The following is a 20,670-nucleotide window of genomic DNA, read 5'->3' on the forward strand; positions in this document are numbered from 1 at the left end:
GAATACCTCGTTGCATAGATTATAAAAATTCAATTAGTTAAATTGTGAATTGTTTATTTAACCCAGTAATTTGTTTAAACAATTTCAAATAAATATTTATTTTGCACAATTTTATTTTTCTTCCATTATTAGTAGTAGAAAAGGTTATGAAATAATAGGTAATTTAAATATTTATGTATTGTAGTCGAGTAGTCGAAAAGAACAGCAGCAAATATGAAACAACTAAGTAGCTCTAATTATTATTAAATTTAAAAGAAAAAATGTTTCTACATGTTACTCACAAATCGGTTACCCTTAGTAACTGACGTAGACTTAGTGACTAGTCAATTAATAACTGTACAACTTTCTTAGTAATTTGCAAAATGATTTTTCCATGAAAGCACCAAAAAGCTCATTGCGGACGGTACCGTCATTTCGTTATCACTGAAATTGAAGTACCTACTTAGGCATTTTAAGTTTGCTTATTAAGCATGCTCTTTTATATTTTAATGACTTGTGCAGATAAATAAGTTAGTAGGTATCGGCATAGCTGCAACAAAAAAAAATAATAAAATATGTGTATAAGATGGAAGGCAACCGTATATACGTATTTCTGACTATTGGTCGTCTCCAGTACGGTGCAGTCAGTTGGAAAGGATCACTACAGGAGCAATGCGACCTATTTGTGGCAATAATGTTAGAAGACTTGCTGATAATTTTTAATAACTACCCGATCCCCTTTAGAAACGTAAAATTTGAATGACTTGACGTCAGCCTAGGCTAATCCATTTAAGTGAGGAGAAGTGGGTGGGTTAAATTTCCAAGAAATGTCTAATTTTTGTGCTACATTTTGAGCAAATATTATCAATTAATTATCAGCACCAGTAAAATTAGTGCCCTGATCACTAACAATATGATTGCACTTACCCCTTCGCGCAACGAAACGCCTAAATCATGCTAAGAAGGAATCTGAACTAAGATCACATCAGATTTGGTCTCCAAATGAATAGCCTTAGTAGCGATAAAAACAAATAAACAGACATAACCCTTAAATATTTTCGCTCCTCTAAGTTTATAAGTTATAAGATCCAATATTGTTGAAGCAAGAAGTATTCCAAAATTTTTTAAACCTGGATAAAAATATGGACCTTTAACTGATTCAATTATCAATTCCGTAAGTCTCTATGCTTTGGGTAAGAGTATGGGATGTTTAATGTGATAACTAAAATCTTTTAAGCCGGCTTCTAACTCTAAGTAAACTATCGGGGTCCACAAATGGTGCCAATTTACGAAATGGTTTAGGTAGTAACTTGTTTTGATCAATCTTAAGGAAAATATCAGAAAAAACATCCAGCTGAACATACTGAATAAACGGTTTAAGTGAAAACTTTATTTCTAGCGGAGCAAGGGCTTCGTTTTAGTTAAGTAAGTTTTTGTTTAGAACTGGAATTTCTTATAAACCTCAAAACATAAGCTAAAATTCTTTGAATTTTAGGCAAAGAAGACCATCGATGGAGTAAATTCGATAGAAAATTGTCCTTAGTGATTGTAATAGCAAGAACAAGTTTTTTTTCCTCTTTCTGGATCTCCATTGATAAATCAGAGTAAGATTCAGTTGTAGGCTGACAAGGCCAGGTGGTTTTAGGGATGGAAAGAAATGAAGAGCCTAAATACCACATAGAAGTATGTAGAAATTGAAGCGGACTTTGATCACGACTTGCATAATCGGTAGGATTCTGTGCAGACGCCACATAATGTCAACTAGACAATTTCTTTTATATGACTCACCCTGTTAGCTATAAAAGTCTTCCATCGACTTTGGTGAAGACAACAATGCCACTGTATCATAAAATCTGACCATAACAAGTCCTGATAACTCCTTTGAGAAAAAGTAATTAAGATAGCCAGAAGAACTTGAGACTTTAATGGAACAGTCTTGTACTTAGCGCTAACTAAAAAGTTTTTGATATTGCCAGTGGCCTCTTAAATTCGAAAGTAAACAACATTAACATAACCTACTTGAGAGGCGTCACAAAACCATGTAACTGGATATGAGATATATCTTTAGAGCCCAAATAACGAGCAATTTTAAGATAAGCTAGATTTGGTAACTTAGTTTTAAATTTTATAAAATTTAAAACAAATACTGCTAAATCAAACCGGAAACAACATGCCTTAAGGGCTAACATACGAAGAAGAAGAAGTTATAACTTTTGTCCAAATTTCGGTAATCTCATCGGATAAGATTTCATCCCAGGGGACATCGAGCTCCCATAATCTTTGGAGCAGACGTTTGGCAAGCAGAAGGCAGGGCGAAATAAATCCGAGCGGGTCAAAAATCCTGCTGATTTCAGACAAGATGCGTCTCTTGATGCAAAAGCAATGAAAAGGGACATATGAATAGGAAAATATATCTGAGGAAGCATTGAGCTATTGAGCATGCCCTTGGATATTTTAACAACTTGTGCGGACAACATTAAAAATATATAAATAGCGCGCTTCCAAATGAGTGTATAACAATGAAATGAAAAGATTTAAATACGTAAGATTATTTTTCATTATGTAATTTATAAAACCCCAAATAAATTCAATATTAAATTAGCTAAAATAAATAAATACAAATCTCCGAACAGTAATTATAAATAATATCTAAAAAAACTTCCTACATGTTGATTCGTTGAGTTATTTTAAATGTTTATAAGCTTAAAATCACAGTACTTTTGTAAAGCTATTTTTTCGTCGACCGTCGTCCATTTATGATCAATTTTAACACCCTCAAAATCATTGATTAATGAATGATTTTCTATTAATGAACGATTTTATTATAGGCAACACAACATACTCGTACATTGCTTGCATAAATTAATTAAACGCTCTGTGATTGGCAGTGACCTGTGTTGTAAGCAACTAAACATATACCTATTTATATTCCCACTAAAAAATTAATTTAAAATGAAGTAGCCGCTGTTAGTACTATCTGTCATTAGTGTCATTGTATGTCATTATTTACTTTATTGTTTAAAATTCTGTGTATTAGAAAAATCAAAGGATGGATATTGACGAAGATAATTTAACTCCACCAGAATTTCTTCTTCTATCACAGAATTTACAGAGGTCCAAGAAGACTTAAATATAAATTTGTCAAAATGCTATACAGCAGATAATCATTTATCAATATATCTTCCTTTAATTTCAGTAATTGCACCATTTCGAATATTAATGTTTACCATAATAAAACTACCACTAAGGAAACTTTGAATAGAGTCAATGAAAGCTGAAAAAATTGTTGTTTATCGTTAAGTAAATACATATTTAAACTAAGATATCTTTATTTCTGAAAAGTACGGTCGACGGAAAAGTTTTGTAACGAACTCGTGAATTAAAATGGCGATTAACAATCTCGAACATTAACGCGCTCGCTTTGCTCACGCGTTAAAATATCTCAATTGTTAATCGCCCTTATTAATACACTTGTTGGTTAAATAACTATTACAATATTGAGCATAAACTTTTTAATCATTAAATTATTTAATTTGATAATATAAGCCTTTCTTTTCAATTTGATTCTTTCAGAATTCATGTAGACCAAATAGTTTACGCATCATAACGTTACAGATCAAAGCTTTCTGGGATGAATAGTTTAAATTTTGCAATAATTATTAAATGAAACTTCTTGAACTTTCTTGAAAATTCCTACGCGAAATTAAAGTTTGTTGTGTATTTTTAGAAAAGTTATTAATCATTTTCAAAAATCGAATTTTGAAGGTATATTAGTAATAGTTTAGCAACAAATTAACAAAAATAACTTTACAAACCTTCATTTTAAAAGATTATCTATAGTTTTTCACTGATATTGTGTCCCTTTTCCATATAATTTACCGGTCTTCAACTTTAATATTTAAAATCAAATAGAAATTCAATCTTTTACATATTTTGTTTATTAAATATTGTTATCACCAAATTTATCACAAGCAGTTGTAAGATACTTGTATCAAAGAGTGTCTTGGGAAAATCGTTACTTTCCTGGTATAAAAATATTTTTACTAAAGTTTCATTTTCGGGGAAAATTTTAACCTTTTAAAAAACACTTTTAGGCGATTCCGGCATCTGGTATGACGATGTGGTACAGTCTGGACAAAAAGAACAAGATCGTTCGACAAGGTGTCTTGAAAGTGAGGATCGCATTTAGTTCTGAAAAAAACAATAAAGTTGCAGAACAAGAATATAGACATTTGTTAAGGATTATATTATTACACGAACTGGAAACGTCCAAAGTAAGTATTTTTGACAATATCGTTATAAAAATGTATGCTTGTATTGAAAACGTAACTATTTTAACTTTGAAATCGTTTTTGTGTAGGAGAACTGATATTTTTTCGTGTTTATTGCCTCTATCTTTTACTTTTTATCTTTTTGCTTATGTGTTTGAAACCTAATTCAAAATAAATACATCGATATAAGTAGATATTGGAGTATCCGCCAGTAATCTTGAACTTAATCAAAAAATATGAAAAAAAGAAGTCGTATTGATTCCAAATTCATTCAGATTCTTCCTTACACCAAGACTGTGTACTACAATATGCTATGTAATCTGCAATGCGGTATTTAAAAATATTGTTACATTCCATGAAGAGCTCGGGGTAGTATAAGTTGATTTTGTTTGCTAATAACCAGAATTAGTTAACAAAACATTTAGTAAATTCAAGACAATCGCATTTAACAACACAGAAATGCTCATTAGATTTCAATTTTTTTAACATAGGATAAAGGGAGAAAAATTTTAACACACAGTAAAAATTTAACGTTAAGAAGTTTTCTCAGGAAGGAGTTTAGAGAAAGCAACATCGACATACGACATACTAGTAACAACAGAAACCAAAAAGAAAGGAAATTGAACGGAAACAATAGAAGACCATATCCACTGCTGAAGCGGAGTTAATAAAAAATGTAGAGCGAAGGCAGGAGTGGGAATACTAATCAAAAATAAGTGGAAGAACAAGGTTAGAACATGGGAGCCTATGAAGAGCCTAATGAGAGGATAATTAAAATGCATATAGACATATACGGTAAAGATACAGTGATACTCGGAGTATATGTACCAACAGACTATTCCTCGAGAGTAGAAAAAGAAAATTTCACGGAACAACTTCAACACCAAATAGACATATAGACATATACGGTAAAGAGACAGTGATACTCGGAGTATATGTACCAACAGACTATTACTCGAGAGTAGAAAAAGAAAATTTCACGGAACAACTTCAACACCAAATAGAGCTAATCAAGAAGAACGTGGAGATAATTATAAGAAAAAGAACGTGGAGAAGAGACCTTAACGGCAGAACCGGAAGGAAAGAAAACGATAAAGTAGTGTGGATATTTGGAGAGGATGAACAAAATGATAACGGAGAACATCTGATTGAATTATGCTAACTAAACAACCTAAAAATCACCAACGGATTCTTCAGACATAAAAATATTCATAAATATACATGAACACAAGAAACACGAAAGCTAAATACGTAATAGTCAAACAAGATACCACAATAAAGATAAAAGATATGAGAGTCAGAAGAGGAGCAGAATGTGGAACTGACCATAAACTACTGACAGCAAAAATGGACATTAATTGGAAACATAACAAGACCCCCTCTACAGAAAAACCGTTGAACACTATAAGGGAAAAACAATACAATATAGAACTACTCCACTAGAACTACAATCAATAAGAGAACTATAAAAACAATGTCTAGACCAAAAATTAATAGAATTCAGATACGGCAACATAGGAGAAATATACGAGCATATAAAGGCGAGTATAAAACAAGCAGCATTCGAATCCCTTAAGAGAAAGAACATAATATAACAAATAAACAGCACTATTATAAAATAAATGAACCAACAAAAAGAATAATTGAAAAAAAAAGCAACTATACCGAAAATGGCTGACTACAAACAACGATGAAGTTTATGAAGAATATAGAGAAAAAGATAGAGAAGTGAAAAAACAAATAACACAACAAAAGAATGAAGAATGGGAAAGAATCTGCTTAAATATTGAAACATACATAGAAGGTACAAAAACTTCCGAGTCATGGAAAGTACTGAGAGTATTAAAACAAAACTCAAAAGAAAAAGTTAAATTGGGAAATGAATATATTAATACAGGACAAAGAATGAAAGGACTATTACAAGGAACTGTTAACAGAATAAAGACCACAATTCATTGGAAAGGAAAACAGGCGAAGACGAAGCAGATTCCCACAACAAGAAATAGAAATAACAGATAGGGAAATGAGAACGGCCATCAAAGCAATCATAAATAAGAAAGCATCGGGACCTGGAGGTATCTTACCTGAGCTTATAAAGTACGGCTCAAAAAATTACACCGGATGATAAAATGGATATTTCAGAAAGCCATAAATGGAGAACAGCTCCCAAAGAAATGGACGGGGGCATATATGACATCTATATTTAAGAAAGGAGATAGAAAACGATGCGAAAACTACAGAGGAATAAGCGTAATATCATCAATAGGAAGATTATATCGGAAGATACTGCGAGAAAAGATGGAGCAAGCGATAAAAGGCAAAATCGGGGAGGATCAGGCAGGCTTCACGGCAGGAAAATCATGCATAGACCACATTTATACATTGGAACAATTTATACACATTAGTGCGAAGTATTATGACATATGGGGCTGAAAATTGGATTATAATCAAGAAAAACAACAGTAAGATAGTAGCAATGGGGATGGAATGCCTGCGAAGATGCTGCAAAGTAACAAGAATGGATAGGAGAAGTAATGACGAAATAAAGCAAAGAACATCAATAGAAACAGACATACTAACATACACTCAGGTGCAAAAAAATCGATCCATGGGTATTATTTGCTGAAAAAAGAAAACGTTTGAAGATATTAGTTTTAAATCAGGTATATATGTAAAAGTATATGTTAGATTAAAATAATTTTTACAGATTATCCAAAAAAATCATTTATTTATAGAGACATACGCCAAAACTCAAAAATACAAGAATATTCAAAACTTTCTGAAATTAAGAAAAACATTGATAATAAATCAATATCTAGTGTTTCCCCCTCGGGCCCTTATAACAGCCTGTACACGTCTAGGCATTGAGGTAATTAACCTCTGGATATCAAATTGATCCAATTGGTCCCATATTTCTTGAAGAGCCGCTGTAAGTTCAGCCAAGTTGTTTGGACGGGGTACTCGTGCTCGAAGATGTCTTCCCATCATATCCCATAGATGTTCTATGGGATTGAGATCGGGACTGCAAGCTGGACAGTTCATACGGACAATTCCCACCTCCTCTATATATTGGTTTGCGATTCTAGCACGGTGAGGACGCGCGTTGTCGTCCATAAAAATAAAATTAGGTCCAATAAAAGGAGCAGAAGGTACCACATGCTGATCTAAAATAATTGTTATGTATCTTGCAGCAGTCATAGAACCTCTATCTACAATAACTAAATCAGTATGGGCTTCTGAACTGATACCAGCCCAAACCGTAACGGAGCCTCCCGATAACTTATTCTTTCCGCAATATTACATTGAAAATATCGCTCTCGGTGTCTTCTCCAAACACTTTCTCGGCCGTCTGGTGACCTTAGACAAAATCTGAACTCATCTGAGAACAATACATTGCTCCAATCTGCATTTCTCCAGTTTTCATGGTCTCTTGCAAAAGCAAGGCGAGCTCTGCGATGTTCTATGGATAGTATTGGAGATAGGGCTGGCCTTCTGGATAATAAATTACCTTCTACAAGTCGTCCATCTGCTTACATCCACATTTCTCACTTCGCTCAGACGATTTGCCAGTTCAACTGAAGTTAGATGCCGATTTCTCAAACATGATGAGACCAGAAATCGATCACCTCTTTCGGATGTTACCCTTCTACGACTTGATCCTGGTCTTCTTGTGAAGTTACCGGTGTCGCTAAAACGCCGAACTGCTCTTTGAACCGAAGATCGAATAACACCCAACATTTCAGCTGCATAATATTGGCTACGACCATCTTGAACTAAAGCCACCGCCCTTGCAGCATCTGTCGGAGTTAGAGACATTAAGGAAGGATAATTACATAAAAATATAACACGTTTTGAAAATAAAATCACTACACTAGTATGGTTGTTGAATTAAAAACAACATTCAATAACTATCTACTTGCTTCAGACCCTTTTTGACAAAAACCTGAAATACCAATCTGTTTTAAGAAATATAAAAAGCAATATTAAAAATATTATTTTATTTCTCGTATACGAGGGTACACCTAAATTTACATACGTAATTTAATTTCTCTAAAATTATACAACTTCAAATAAATAAGAAATAAGGAATGGATCGATTTTTTTGCCCCTGAGTGTATATAGAACAAAAAAAATTAAAGTGGTATGGACACGTAAAAAGAACTAGCGACAGCAGATGGATAAAGAGAATAACCGAATGGAGCCCCATAGGAAGGAGGAAAAGAGGACGACCCCGAAGATCCTGAAGAAACGAAGTGGACAACGCCATGAGTAAGAGAGGCCTAAACGATGGAGAATGGGACAACAGAGAAAGATGGAAACTGAGCGAGGAAAGGCAGTGAATACTGTAGAATCCCTGAATGAATATATATATATATATATATATATATATATATATATATATATATATATATATATATATAATATAAGTTTTCTCAACCTAAGACAGTCTAACAGCCTAACAGTCTGAAGATAGCAGTAGCTGACTTATGTTCGTTTTGATTCAGGAAGTGATGTGACGACGCTGATAACATCATACGGGAAGGGAGGGAAGAGGAAGGGAAAACGAGGAATGCAACTAGACGTTTGACATGAAATGTATCCAACATTTTATATGACGGATTAGCATAATACATGACATTTTTGACATAATCAGACATTTTTACGTCAGAACGATCATAAGTCATCCACTGCCTTTTAAGACTAATTAGGTTGGGAAGACTTGACAGCCATTCATTCCGAGCCAAGTTAGGTCGGTTCGTCGGGTCCAAAGGTAAAAAAGTAGGCTGGACTAAGTGAGATATTATATACTCCTGCGAAAATATAAATCGCAAATTCAACTATATTTTATGAACAAACTGCCGTTCTAGAATTTTTCTTACCCTTTTTCCGCAAATTTTCAATTGTGCATCATTTTTCACTGTAGGAGTTTTTTCTTTGTACATTATTTTTATTTTTTATAAAACTGTAACAAATTACAGGTAGCTCCTCACTGGTGGTGCGGCTCCTTCACTCCTCAAGGAGAACAGATCCTTACCCAACACATCGCCCAATCCGGCCTTTCGCCGATAGAAGTAGCTGTGTGCCAGTACTGCGTTTTCGCCGCCATCCATCAAAACCACGCTCTAAGCCTCACACTCTTTTCAAATCTCTTGGATAAGATAGTCAGAGCTGTCCAAGGTAGCGGAATGTGCGAAGAAGACATTAAATTGTTTTGGGACGCTACGAAAAAGTTACTGCCATCGTGTGTGAAGGTCATAAGGAAGATTAGGAAGAAGAATACGAACGAGAAGACGAAAATGAAGCAAGTGACCGAGGTAAGTCGAGTTTAAACAATAGTTTATCATATTTTGGGTTTTTTTGGTCTTTTTTGCGAGATATTTTTCTAAATTCTCTAATTTTTCTCTTACAGGTACTTAGAATTCTTAACAACATCAATTCACTGGAGCCTCCGCCAAACTTTGATCTCTTTCCTGTCATGCTGTATCCTTGGATAAGTTTCCGAGAAGAACCGAATTGCGACATTCCGTCTATAATCAATGATGCTGTTTCGCAAGGTGCGCTTGATTGGTTAAATCACATTATGGAAAACAATAAGAGGCCAGATGAGTCGGAGTTGGCGAGATTGCAGAATATGATACAGATAATTCAGTTGATTAGGAGCGATTTGCAGAAAGCTATAGAGTTTTATGACAAACTATTTCAAGAGTAAGTATAATTTTTTTCTTTAAATATCGTATTTGGACTTTTTCTCTCGGATTTTATGAAGTATGGGGCAACCTAATGCGGAACAGTATGTTGGAGCTAGCGGCCGTGAGAGGGGAGTTTAATGTGTATTAGTAGTTTTTAAGGACCTGTCATAAATTGTTAAATACAAGCAGTTGCAGGTTGCTTACTCATTTCTTATATTATAAAAACTCTAGAATCTACTTTATTTTGTAGGACTGTTAATTTCCAATATGCCAAAGCACTGTACGTATTTTATCAAGCAAAACTATCGACTTTCTGCGAACCTGAGGTTGTGGAAATATGCAAAAGCCTTAAGAAACTTAACTATGGATACGACCAAATCGACGGTGACTTTAGTATGGACCCTCTTTCCGAAGGTACTTCGCTTTTTGAACTGTACCTTGCTGTTCAACGGTTCCACACTTTAGGTGCGTAAAACATACCGTCTCAATCGTTTGGCAGATATTTTCTAAGATAATATGTTTCTTTCCTTAGGTGTAGGATTGTGCCCGGCTGACTGTGATAGTTTTCATATTAAAAACTTCCACGAATGGTTCCACGGTGGTGTGGCTCAGTGGCTAGACATTGCCGTATTCAAAGCCTTGCAAAGGATCGAAAAAGCCGTTGAGTTGGATCAGCTAGTCCACGTTGATAATACGGTCAAATACAGCTCTTCAGCTGTGGATACGTTGACGATTTTTTATCAGGTAAATTACTTTTATAAAAAAATATATACTAGTTGCCAACATGATTCACACAGCAATCAAAACGACGCATGTATTTCTTTTTTTGTGTGTACAATACAATGTCTCGTGTATCAAATTTATTGTTATAAAAACAAAATCTTCTTCAGATGATTGCAATATGTTATGATATAGTACAGTTTTAAATTGTTCGAAGGTAAAATTTAAGCTACTGAAATTACACGGTATAGATTAATTGTAATTTAATATACACCACTATTTTGATATTTCAATTTATTATATTGCAACTGTTCACGGTTCCGAACTTTATGCATCTCGAACGTGTGTATATGTAATCAGCGACATTTGGTACTTTTCTTTTAGACTCTACACTTTTCTGTACTTTATTAACTGTTCGAGAAACTTCGTCGAATTTACTGGAAACATTTACAAATTTTTCATCGGTCTTTCTATAAACTTCATCTTATTTTACTTTTATCATTTTAGAATTTTTGTTAAATTTCTCTTGCTAGTTTCTCATCTATGCTCTACAGTTTTTCTAGAAGTTTCATCGATCTTACTAGATGTTTTAGTTGGTTATAATGGCTTTCTTCAGTTTTATTTTATTAACTGTTTTAGAACCACTGGAATCTTTATCTCGTTCCTCTAACTGCTGCCGTAACTGTTTTATGATCAGATGTTTAAGCAGCATGGTCGAACACATTTACGCACACATTTACCTTAGTTTATAAATTATTTAAGCAAATTACCCCACACCTGACACCATTTGTATACGCTAGCAATTTATTGAAAAATATCATATGTCGTGATTGAGATCATTGCCGTCCAGAGCTTTCTGGAATTAACTACAGATGCGGCTTTCGTCACAATATTAACTTATTTTTATGTTAATTTCAGGTAAAAGTTTTCTGGCAACAGCTGAATTGGCCTGATGTCGAAAGTTGTTATACTTTCATAGCCAAAATAATCGACGTAAGTATTTATTTTTGTTAATCAAGCAGTAATTCATTATTCTTCACACTATCGTCTTTTTGTGCTTCTCTGGTTTCTTATTTACCTCTTTTTCATTTTTTTCTAACTTTGTTCTTTTGTGCTTATCCGTCCTCGTCTTATTTATTTATTTATTATCTCTTCTAGCGTGCTGTCTTCATCTATCTTCTCTCTGTTCTGCATTTTGTAAATGCAGAGGTTTGCTTCTTTTGTTTTCCTTGTACTAATCTTTTTTATTCTCTCATGGCTTATTGTATATTTTTCCTCTTTTCTTCTCATATATCTTCTTCTTCTCGTGTATGTTTTTCTTTTTTTCATCTAACTCCTAGTATTGTATATATATTACACCTTTTCTCTGCCAACCTATCTTTTTTATTTTTTCTTCCTATCTTACCATCCGCAACTACATTTTTCTTCTGCTTTACGTTTTTTTTTTCTGCTTTCTCTTATTTTGCTCTTTTTATTTACTACCTCCGACCCCTTCTCGTTCTCTTAACGGTTTTTTATCAATTTTTTATCTCTTATTACTCTTTTTCGTCTATCGTTATTCATTTTCCCTCTGCCTCATCGTTAACCTTCTACATTTTTTATCTTCTATCTTTTTTTTTATTTTCTTATCCAATTCCATCTCTTTCACATCATTCTTCTTTATACATTTTTTCTTGACTTCTATTTTTGTTCACCTTTTTCATTTAATCTTTTACTTCGAATTTTTGTCATTTTCTCATCTTCCTTCACCATCCCCCAACTACTATAACCCCCTTCTGTTTGCTTCATGTTCCTTCCTCTTATTCTTATAGCTTATTTTCCTTCTCTGTTTACTCTTCTTGTTTTCGTCCATATTTCGTAAATATATATATATATATATATATATATATATATATATATATATATATATATATATATTATATAAATTATTATATTATTATACATTTATTGCAGGATATATGTAGATGTTCCGTATTCTACGCGGACAAGATGGCAGCTCGAGTGGACGGCTTGGGAGATACCCAAGACATCTACGAGAAGAGGTTCGAAGTGACCAACGAATGGTGTTTGGCTATCAACAATATCGATTACGTTCGGGAAACGCTCGAGCCGTTTACGAGAGACCTTGGAATGAGTGAAGTTATAGAAAAAATCTGTGATTTGAAAAGTCCGTTAGACGGACAGAGGTGTGAACAAACTTTGGAGAATGTCATCGCTAACGCCATCGATACCGTCAGAAATAAAATTATAGAGTTGCTGGAAACAGTAGTAAACAAGGTAAGTTAATCACTAATTTACCAAAATAATCAAACCACCTAATAAACAATCTAATAATAACTTTTGATCTTTTTTCTTACTTCTTCTTTAAACCAAAAAAGTGAAATGTGAAAAAAGTGGCTACCTTATTGAATGTAAACGTTCTCTCTTTTTTATTATCCAGTTGTTCTAAAACTTCAAGTGTTGTGGCAGATTTTTGAATTTTCTTTTTGAAAGGGGCATTAAAATATAATACAATGATTAATTATAATGTATAATGATTAATTTTCGGGATATCTTACTAGTATAAATATACGCTACAACATCTTCACAATATGTTTCTTTTGACCACTAGGTAATGCGTGCTTTTTATATTCCAAAAAAATTGTCTGGGCAAAATATCATAAAAAAAATCAAAATTAAATGGTATTTTATACATTAAAATCAATGAAGCACAGAATATTTAGGTAACAGTTACGAAAAAACTAATTTCTTGAGAATTTACTTACAAAAATTAAACTTATATACTGAGTGTTTTAATAAAATTTAATAAAATAAACAAAATTTAGACAAAATGTAGCAATCAGCATTTGAACTCTTTACAATATGCCAAACTACGCCATCAGTAATTTTTAATAACAAAAAAATACTTTTATAATAACCTTCGTGTACACTTTCCGTAGATGGCGCCATCTATGAAACGGCTTCTGATAGAAGGAGCGGAGCTGTGCGATCAGGACTCTAATAGCATGGACAGACTAATGATGTACGTGGATAATAATTTGTGTACCTTACACCGAGAACTTAACGACGAAAACTTTAATAGAACGTTGGAGATCGTTTGGAACATGTTGGCCGACACTTTGGAGGACATCATCCAAACTAACGTAGACGTAAGTAAAATATACATATCAAAATAACATTATTAAAGTATAAAAGTATTCGAAACTGATTCATTCGTGTTTTATTAATGGATATTAGAGTTGGGCGAAACGAGTGCCTTTTAATATTCGATTCCTTAAAATTTACTTACTGATGTAGTTGTTACAATCCTTTTTAAAAAGGTAACTGGTAGAATTTTACTACAGTTTATTTGGTATTGAAAGAGGTGGGGAGTAAGAGGGAGAGTTATAATCGTCATTTATGTCTGCAAACACTACAGAGATTTATTCTATATTCTTCCTCCACGAGCTCTCTCTCTCTCTGTTTCTATCTCTATCTTTCCCCATATTTCCCTATCTCACACGCTCTATCTCTCTTTTTTTGCTCTGTGTGTCGTTATCTACCTACATCTCTCGTTTTACCTCTATCATTATCTATTTCCCTTTCTTCCTGCCGCAATATCTCTTTAGCTATCTGGATTACTATCCTATTTTTCGGATTTTATTCCTGTTAACACATCCAATTCAAAGTTTTATCGCTTACTAAACAAACCTAACTAAAAAGTTATATTTGTTATTTGTTTATAAGTAGTATTGTTCACCATATTTTCTGCAAACAGTGTTTCTCTCTCCGAAAGCCATTGAATGATTATAAAAGTTTTTCTTAAATTGTACCTTTGTTATTTACATTGTCGCGAATTTGAATGTTTCTACACTCTCACCACCCTCTTTCTCCCTACTATCTCTATCCCTCTACCCTCTATTGACTACTATTTTTCGCTGTACCTTTTTAACTCTGTACTCTTTTTATTTCTACTCTCTCTATTCTCTCTCTCTTTCGCTCTATTCGTTCTCTACTCTTTCTTGGCTCCCTACTCTCCTTACACTTTCTCTTTGAGTATATATATCTCCTCATATTTTTCTATCTATCTCACTCGTTATATCTATAAATCTCACTCTGTCCCTCTTTATCTGTCGCTCTCTATCTATATTTCTAGTTCTGTCTCTGTATGTATCTATCCATCTCTCCCTATCTTCCTCTCGCAATCCCTCTCGCTCTCTATATATCTATATCTCACAAACAAAAGAAAAATACAAGGAAATACAAGTGTAACGTAACGAATTGCGCGCAAAACGGCCGTCGTTGTTAGAGCGTTCTCATATCAATTTTGTTGTTTTAGAAACGACGACCGCCTTCCTTTTTTGCCAACCTCCACAAAACCTTAAACCTAATGTTGGGTTCGTTCAAGAATCCCAATGACTGTGATAGCTGTGATGCTCTAACCAGAACTGAACAAACGTTAAGGATTCACGGACTAGAAACTACGGATTTAATACACGAGGTAAGTGATAGATAACTTAGATGTTAATACAATCGAATACTTTCTTTAGATCTATAAAGTATATGTTCTTGGTAGTTAACCATTCATTTGCCGGTTATAATAATAAGTGACAAACGCTTAATAGCATCTAGGGAGAAAAGATGCAGCATTCTTTCTATTTACGACAGTAGTAGATAAGGAGAAAACGTATGTACACTATTCCCCTTGCTATAATATTGTATAGGGAGAAAATGTTGAAAAAATGAAATCACTTCATTAGTTGAAGTGATTACCCCAGAAACGGAGCGTTACAACATATTGAACTAGGATTAGGACTACCATCTTCCAAGTTTAATATAGTTTCTATGAGTCTCAGCTAGTCCGTTCCATACTTACAAAATAAAAAACCTATTGTAGAGTTTAATAATATCCGAATTATTAAGAAAATAACAGTTATGTTAGTATATTTCTCTCGAGGACGTTACTCTCCGTTGTTTCAACTTTGGTTGTGATAGCATAGTAGTGGTAATACCTTTTAGCAACGTTCCCAGTTCCATCTGCCCAGTTTCTTATTGGCACGTTCGTCGATAAAAAATAATTGAAACTCTTTTTCTTTAGGTACACAAAAATTTAACCGCCAAATTCAAAAACACTACAGATTCTCCGTTCGGAGAGATTTCAGTGCGGGCCAAATTCCAAGACAACGATCTCATCGTTGAGGTAATGAACGCCAGAAACCTGATGGCCATGGATTCGAATGGATCCTGTGATTCCTTCGTACGAATTCACCTGTTACCCGAACACAAGTTCATTGGAATAGAGAAACCCAAGACTAAAACCCACAATCGGATGCAGTTTCCACTGTACGACGAAAAATTTACATTGTAAGTAATTTGAGATGACTTTCATCGATTTGGATTCGAAATTATTTATTGCTTCAGTATTATTTCTATTTTATTGCTTTTAAACGATACAAATTTTATTTGTAGCAATTTAACTTGCGACCAAAGGCAGGTAGAAGATGCTTTAATACTATTTAGCGTGAAAGATAAAGATTTGCTGGGATATAACAATCAATATATCGGCGAGGCTTTCTTGCCATTTAGCGAGATAGAAGACACTTTGGAGTATATCACCAATTTGCCTCAAGTTCATTTACCCCTTGATCGGCCTACGGAAAGCAGTAAGTATAGTAACAAAATATTTATAGTTAATATTGTTCTGAAGCTATTTTCTTGTGGCATCTTACATTACTATTTTAATTAATATTAATCAATTAATTAATTAATTTTAATAGCAATTACTATTTTAATGGGAATAAGCCACATTTTAAGTTTAAAATAAGTTTATTGACGTTTCAATTTCCACTTTGGAAATCGTTCTCAAAATACAAAACATTGATCAATTAAACAAATTTTGTTTTTTGTTACTGATTCGTCTTTAAAAAGACAATTACATGCCATGATGACAGTAAAATTCTCCTGTTTGTGATTGCATAGTAAATCATGAGGAAAAATTTTTATAATACTATCCCGACATGGTAAGTATTTGGTCTCAAATTTCTAATTATGTTAAATAAGACCAATTGAGTCGAAAATTCTTCGGCAGAATGCAGTAGGATCTGGTTGCCCATATTAAAAGAGGAAGTAAATAAAAGGAAAATACCATTATTAATAAGTCAGTAACATATCGAGGATACATCATTTATGTTTTTAAATAACATTAATATAAAATCAGACTTTAGTGTTTATTGAGAGTAAACGAAATGTAGTAAACGAAATTCTGGTGTAGCCATAAAAGCAAGGTCATGGTTTCACAACATCAGAGCTCGCACAGTCATGAATGAACAATTACTAAGAGAAGAACGCAGAATAGGAAAAATTTTTATGTAGGGACTTCAAACTTTTAGTAGTGACGTGTCCGAGAAGAAGAAGAAATGAACTTTTGACGAAATTGTCATAATGTGACCTAAAGGTTTCACAATCCTAATAGTTACATTGCTTCCTCTCAAACGTGTTCATCTGGAACACAATTCATCTTCAAGCTTTTTAATAACTCTATTATTTCCCTCTTTTTCAATTATTTTGCCATATTAATTAGGGATCTTCCTTTTCTTTTGTTAGTATTTTATGACCGAATTTGCTTCAGATCTTCCGCGTTATTGTCATCTTCCTTTATAAATCGAATTCCTCTTTTGACTTTCGGGAAACGTACAGCCAAATCAACTACAATTCTATTAAAAGGAGTTTCGTCTTTTTTTTTTTGCTGCATACTTTAGTACATCAACGTACAAATTTAGTACGTTACATAGTAGGTTCTGTTTCTGTTCCACATAAAAGTTCCACAAAAAACGTCACAAAATACGTGACATTACGTAAAACTTTACGTATTTGCGGCTAAGAAGAAGAAGAAGACTTAACTTAATCAAACCACTGATGATAAAAGACGGTTTTTTAAAAGGTTTTAATTGATGGGTGAAGAAAAGGATAAAATTGGTTGTCTTGGCTAGTTTCGGTGGGGTTATTTATACAGTATGCCCCAAAAACTTGTATAAAAATGTTTGAACATATTTTATTCTTCGCTACCAATCATTATTTTTCATTTATGCCAAATTCGAGCCAATTATTTGGAATTTTTATAGTTGATTATGGATTTCTAAAGGTCGATTTATACATATCCGTGCCGTGTCCGTTCCGTGTTACGACAGTGTCCGGCAGGAAAAAAACCAATAATGTACTTTTATGAGTATATTTATACATTGGCGTTTTCCGGACGGAGGCCATCCGTGGCCGGCCTGATATTAACCCCAAACGATATTTTTTTTTCGGCACTGGCGATGCACGGAAATGACCCGGAACACACGGACTTGTGTAAACACGATTTTATTGTTTTGTGTACGCGATTGCTGATAAACAGACAGGCAGAAGATGTGCGGTTTTAATATGTTATGGATTTTTATATGTATTAAAAAAAAAGAAAAAATGAGTACTGCGACATTTTAAAATATTCGTGAAATTTTGTGTCATCGTCCAATAATTCTCTGTATATTTTGAATTTTCCTTCGGTTTGTCTTTTTTTTCCACATAGAGAATGCACACTCCATCTTCTTTGTTTCCGTCTTTTCAAATCTTGCTCTTCCTTTTCATCAAGTAATAATGCCAACACGGTGAGATCTTCTATCCAAGCCGCCATATTTTCAACTGTCTTTTATACAGAAATATATAATGACGTTTTTCTATTTTATTCGGCCCGGTACGAACACTGCCACAACGCGGTTGTATGTAAATATAACATTAAAAATACCCGGACTCGGCATTGACACGGAACGGACACGGCACGGATATGTATAAATCGATCTTCAGTCTTGCAGAGCAGTTTATAAAGAATAATTCTTTGTGACATGTAAGATAAGCGTTTCCTCCATCTTTATAGAACTTTTTGGGACACACTGTATATCTGGAATACTTATTCCCCTAGAAAAATGATGGCATATTCCGTTCAAGTACCTTAAACTAAACTAATGAGAAAATTTTCAAGAAAATCTATAACTACCCACTAAACTAATTTTTTTCCAATATTTGAATCGTTTTGGCAATATCGGACTGAATAATTGTTATAGTGGAATAAAACTGATAAATTTGCACATTTCTTTTTCATTTTTCATTTCATTTTTAATGAAACTATATTTAAATAATTATTTTGTTTGTCTGTATGTCTCTTTTTTGTTTGTCTTTAACTAATATTTTATTGGCGCAAATTCCATTCTAATGACATTTTCTTTTTGTTTTCAGGCTTACAAACGATCGAAATCCGCGCTTTGGAACACAGACAGGGTGAAAAATTAGCCAAAGAATTTTTAAAGAAGTTCAAGCAGAGGATGGGCTCCTGATCTTTACTCAATAGACTGTTTTACTTTAAGATTCGAAGCTTCAGACGAGACAGGGTCACGCCCGTCTTTTAATAGAGATAGTGTTCGTCAAGGCAATGAATTGTTACAAACAACAATCATTTTAATATTTGGCGAAACTTTTATTACGGACCTCATCTTATATTAGGACTTTCTTTTGATGAGTATCTTCAAAACATCTATTATCAAGGAGATAATTTATACTGCAAAATTAATATCTTCATTGTAATGGAGGTGCAGAAGAAGATTTAAGAATTTTTGATGTTATGGGATGGTGATTTTTTGAGACCAAGGTCAAGCGCGGTCGCCTAATGGCAGCTGGATTCTGTCTCGGCATACCACCTTTGCACAGAAGGCAAATTTTTACAGTGTGAACTGTAACAGTCGATAAACGTTTCTTGTAGAGACCTACTGTGTCGACAATTTGTAAAATTCGAATATTTTCTTATTTAAATCGTCCAGTCTATTTACTATTTAATTCCTCCTTATAACAATTTATTGCCAAAAAATGTAAGTAACACATATACTACGTATTTTTTAACTTGTATCGTTATATTACTTGCTATACTAAGCGTCGATGTATATTATTTGTGTTTAAAAACCATGTAAAGCATATTTTTTTATTGTAAAAGGACTATATCGAAATAATCGCAATAAAAACTAGATTTGATCAAAAATAAATATGTATTTTTAAACTTTTGTATCATTTTCCTATATTTGGACCATTTTTATTAAAGTTGTATATATGCAAGTCAAGTACACATGTGTCCAAAAGTTTGGAATATTGGAATATTTCATCCTTTTATTGATTTTTATATATAAAATCTTCTGAATAGTAAATCATTTTGTTTCAATTCTCAACAATACTAAATAAGTCTCAAAACCAGATAAACGATATGCGAAAAAAATATTTAATTTCTTGGAGTGAAATACTTACAATGTACAACTTACATTTAAAAATAAATTAGTATAGAAAAAAAAAAATTTTAATAAAACTAATAATAAGTATTTCCTCCATTGGCCTGTATGCAAGCCTGTAGGCGATTTGGCATGCTGCCGATTAACTGGTCGAGTTGGGCTTGCGGAATGCTCTCCCATTCTTCACGAGCAGCATCTTTAAGTTCTCGAAGTGTAATAGGGGGATTGTTTCGCTTCTTGATGCGTGTTTTGAGAATGTCCCAAGCATGTTCAATAATGTTCATGTCGGGGGAATTCGAGGGCCACTGTAATGTAGATATTCCTTCTTCTTCAAGAAAATTTTGTTCTGCTGATGTTCGATGAGAAGGTGCGTTGTCATGCATAAACACAAATTCATCACCTACTGCCCCTCGGAATAGACGTACGACAGGATTTAAAACTTCCTTGATGTATACAGCGCCAGTGACTCTTCTCTCCAGAACCAGCAGTGACGTCCGTGTACCACTCATAATACTACCCCAAACCATAATACTGCCACCTTCAAATGGGACACGCGGTTTAGCTGTTTCTAGTGGGGCTTATCGTCCTGGGGCCCTCCAAACCAGTGTTCTTCGCGAATCAGATACCAAGTCAATTTTTGACTCATCAAAGAACATCACGTTATTCCAGTTAGGATCATGATGCACCATTTCTCTAGCCCATTGCAACCTTACTATTTTGTGTTGG

General features: G+C 33.6%; 1 protein-coding gene across 12 annotated transcripts in view; it reads left to right on the forward strand.

Annotated features, from left to right (window-relative positions):
* stac (C2 and C2B_Munc13-like domain-containing protein staccato) overlaps nucleotides 1-19,721 on the forward strand; it is a 188,754-nt gene extending 169,033 nt beyond the window's left edge. For all 12 annotated transcript variants that reach the window (XM_072537024.1, XM_072537026.1, XM_072537025.1 and 9 more), the window contains 12 exons: nucleotides 4,074-4,253; nucleotides 9,230-9,565; nucleotides 9,661-9,956; nucleotides 10,191-10,405; nucleotides 10,473-10,684; nucleotides 11,579-11,653; nucleotides 12,614-12,937; nucleotides 13,600-13,809; nucleotides 14,979-15,140; nucleotides 15,738-16,003; nucleotides 16,109-16,302; nucleotides 18,911-19,721. In XM_072537024.1, coding sequence (XP_072393125.1) covers nucleotides 4,074-4,253; nucleotides 9,230-9,565; nucleotides 9,661-9,956; nucleotides 10,191-10,405; nucleotides 10,473-10,684; nucleotides 11,579-11,653; nucleotides 12,614-12,937; nucleotides 13,600-13,809; nucleotides 14,979-15,140; nucleotides 15,738-16,003; nucleotides 16,109-16,302; nucleotides 18,911-19,008 — 2,568 coding nt within the window. In that variant the 3' untranslated portion in view covers nucleotides 19,009-19,721. The remainder of the gene's footprint in view (nucleotides 1-4,073; nucleotides 4,254-9,229; nucleotides 9,566-9,660; nucleotides 9,957-10,190; nucleotides 10,406-10,472; nucleotides 10,685-11,578; nucleotides 11,654-12,613; nucleotides 12,938-13,599; nucleotides 13,810-14,978; nucleotides 15,141-15,737; nucleotides 16,004-16,108; nucleotides 16,303-18,910) is intronic.
* Nucleotides 19,722-20,670: the final 949 nt, after the last annotated feature.

This window comes from Diabrotica undecimpunctata, chromosome 7 (assembly GCF_040954645.1).
Source record: "Diabrotica undecimpunctata isolate CICGRU chromosome 7, icDiaUnde3, whole genome shotgun sequence".
NCBI classification, from domain to species: Eukaryota; Metazoa; Arthropoda; class Insecta; order Coleoptera; family Chrysomelidae; genus Diabrotica; species Diabrotica undecimpunctata.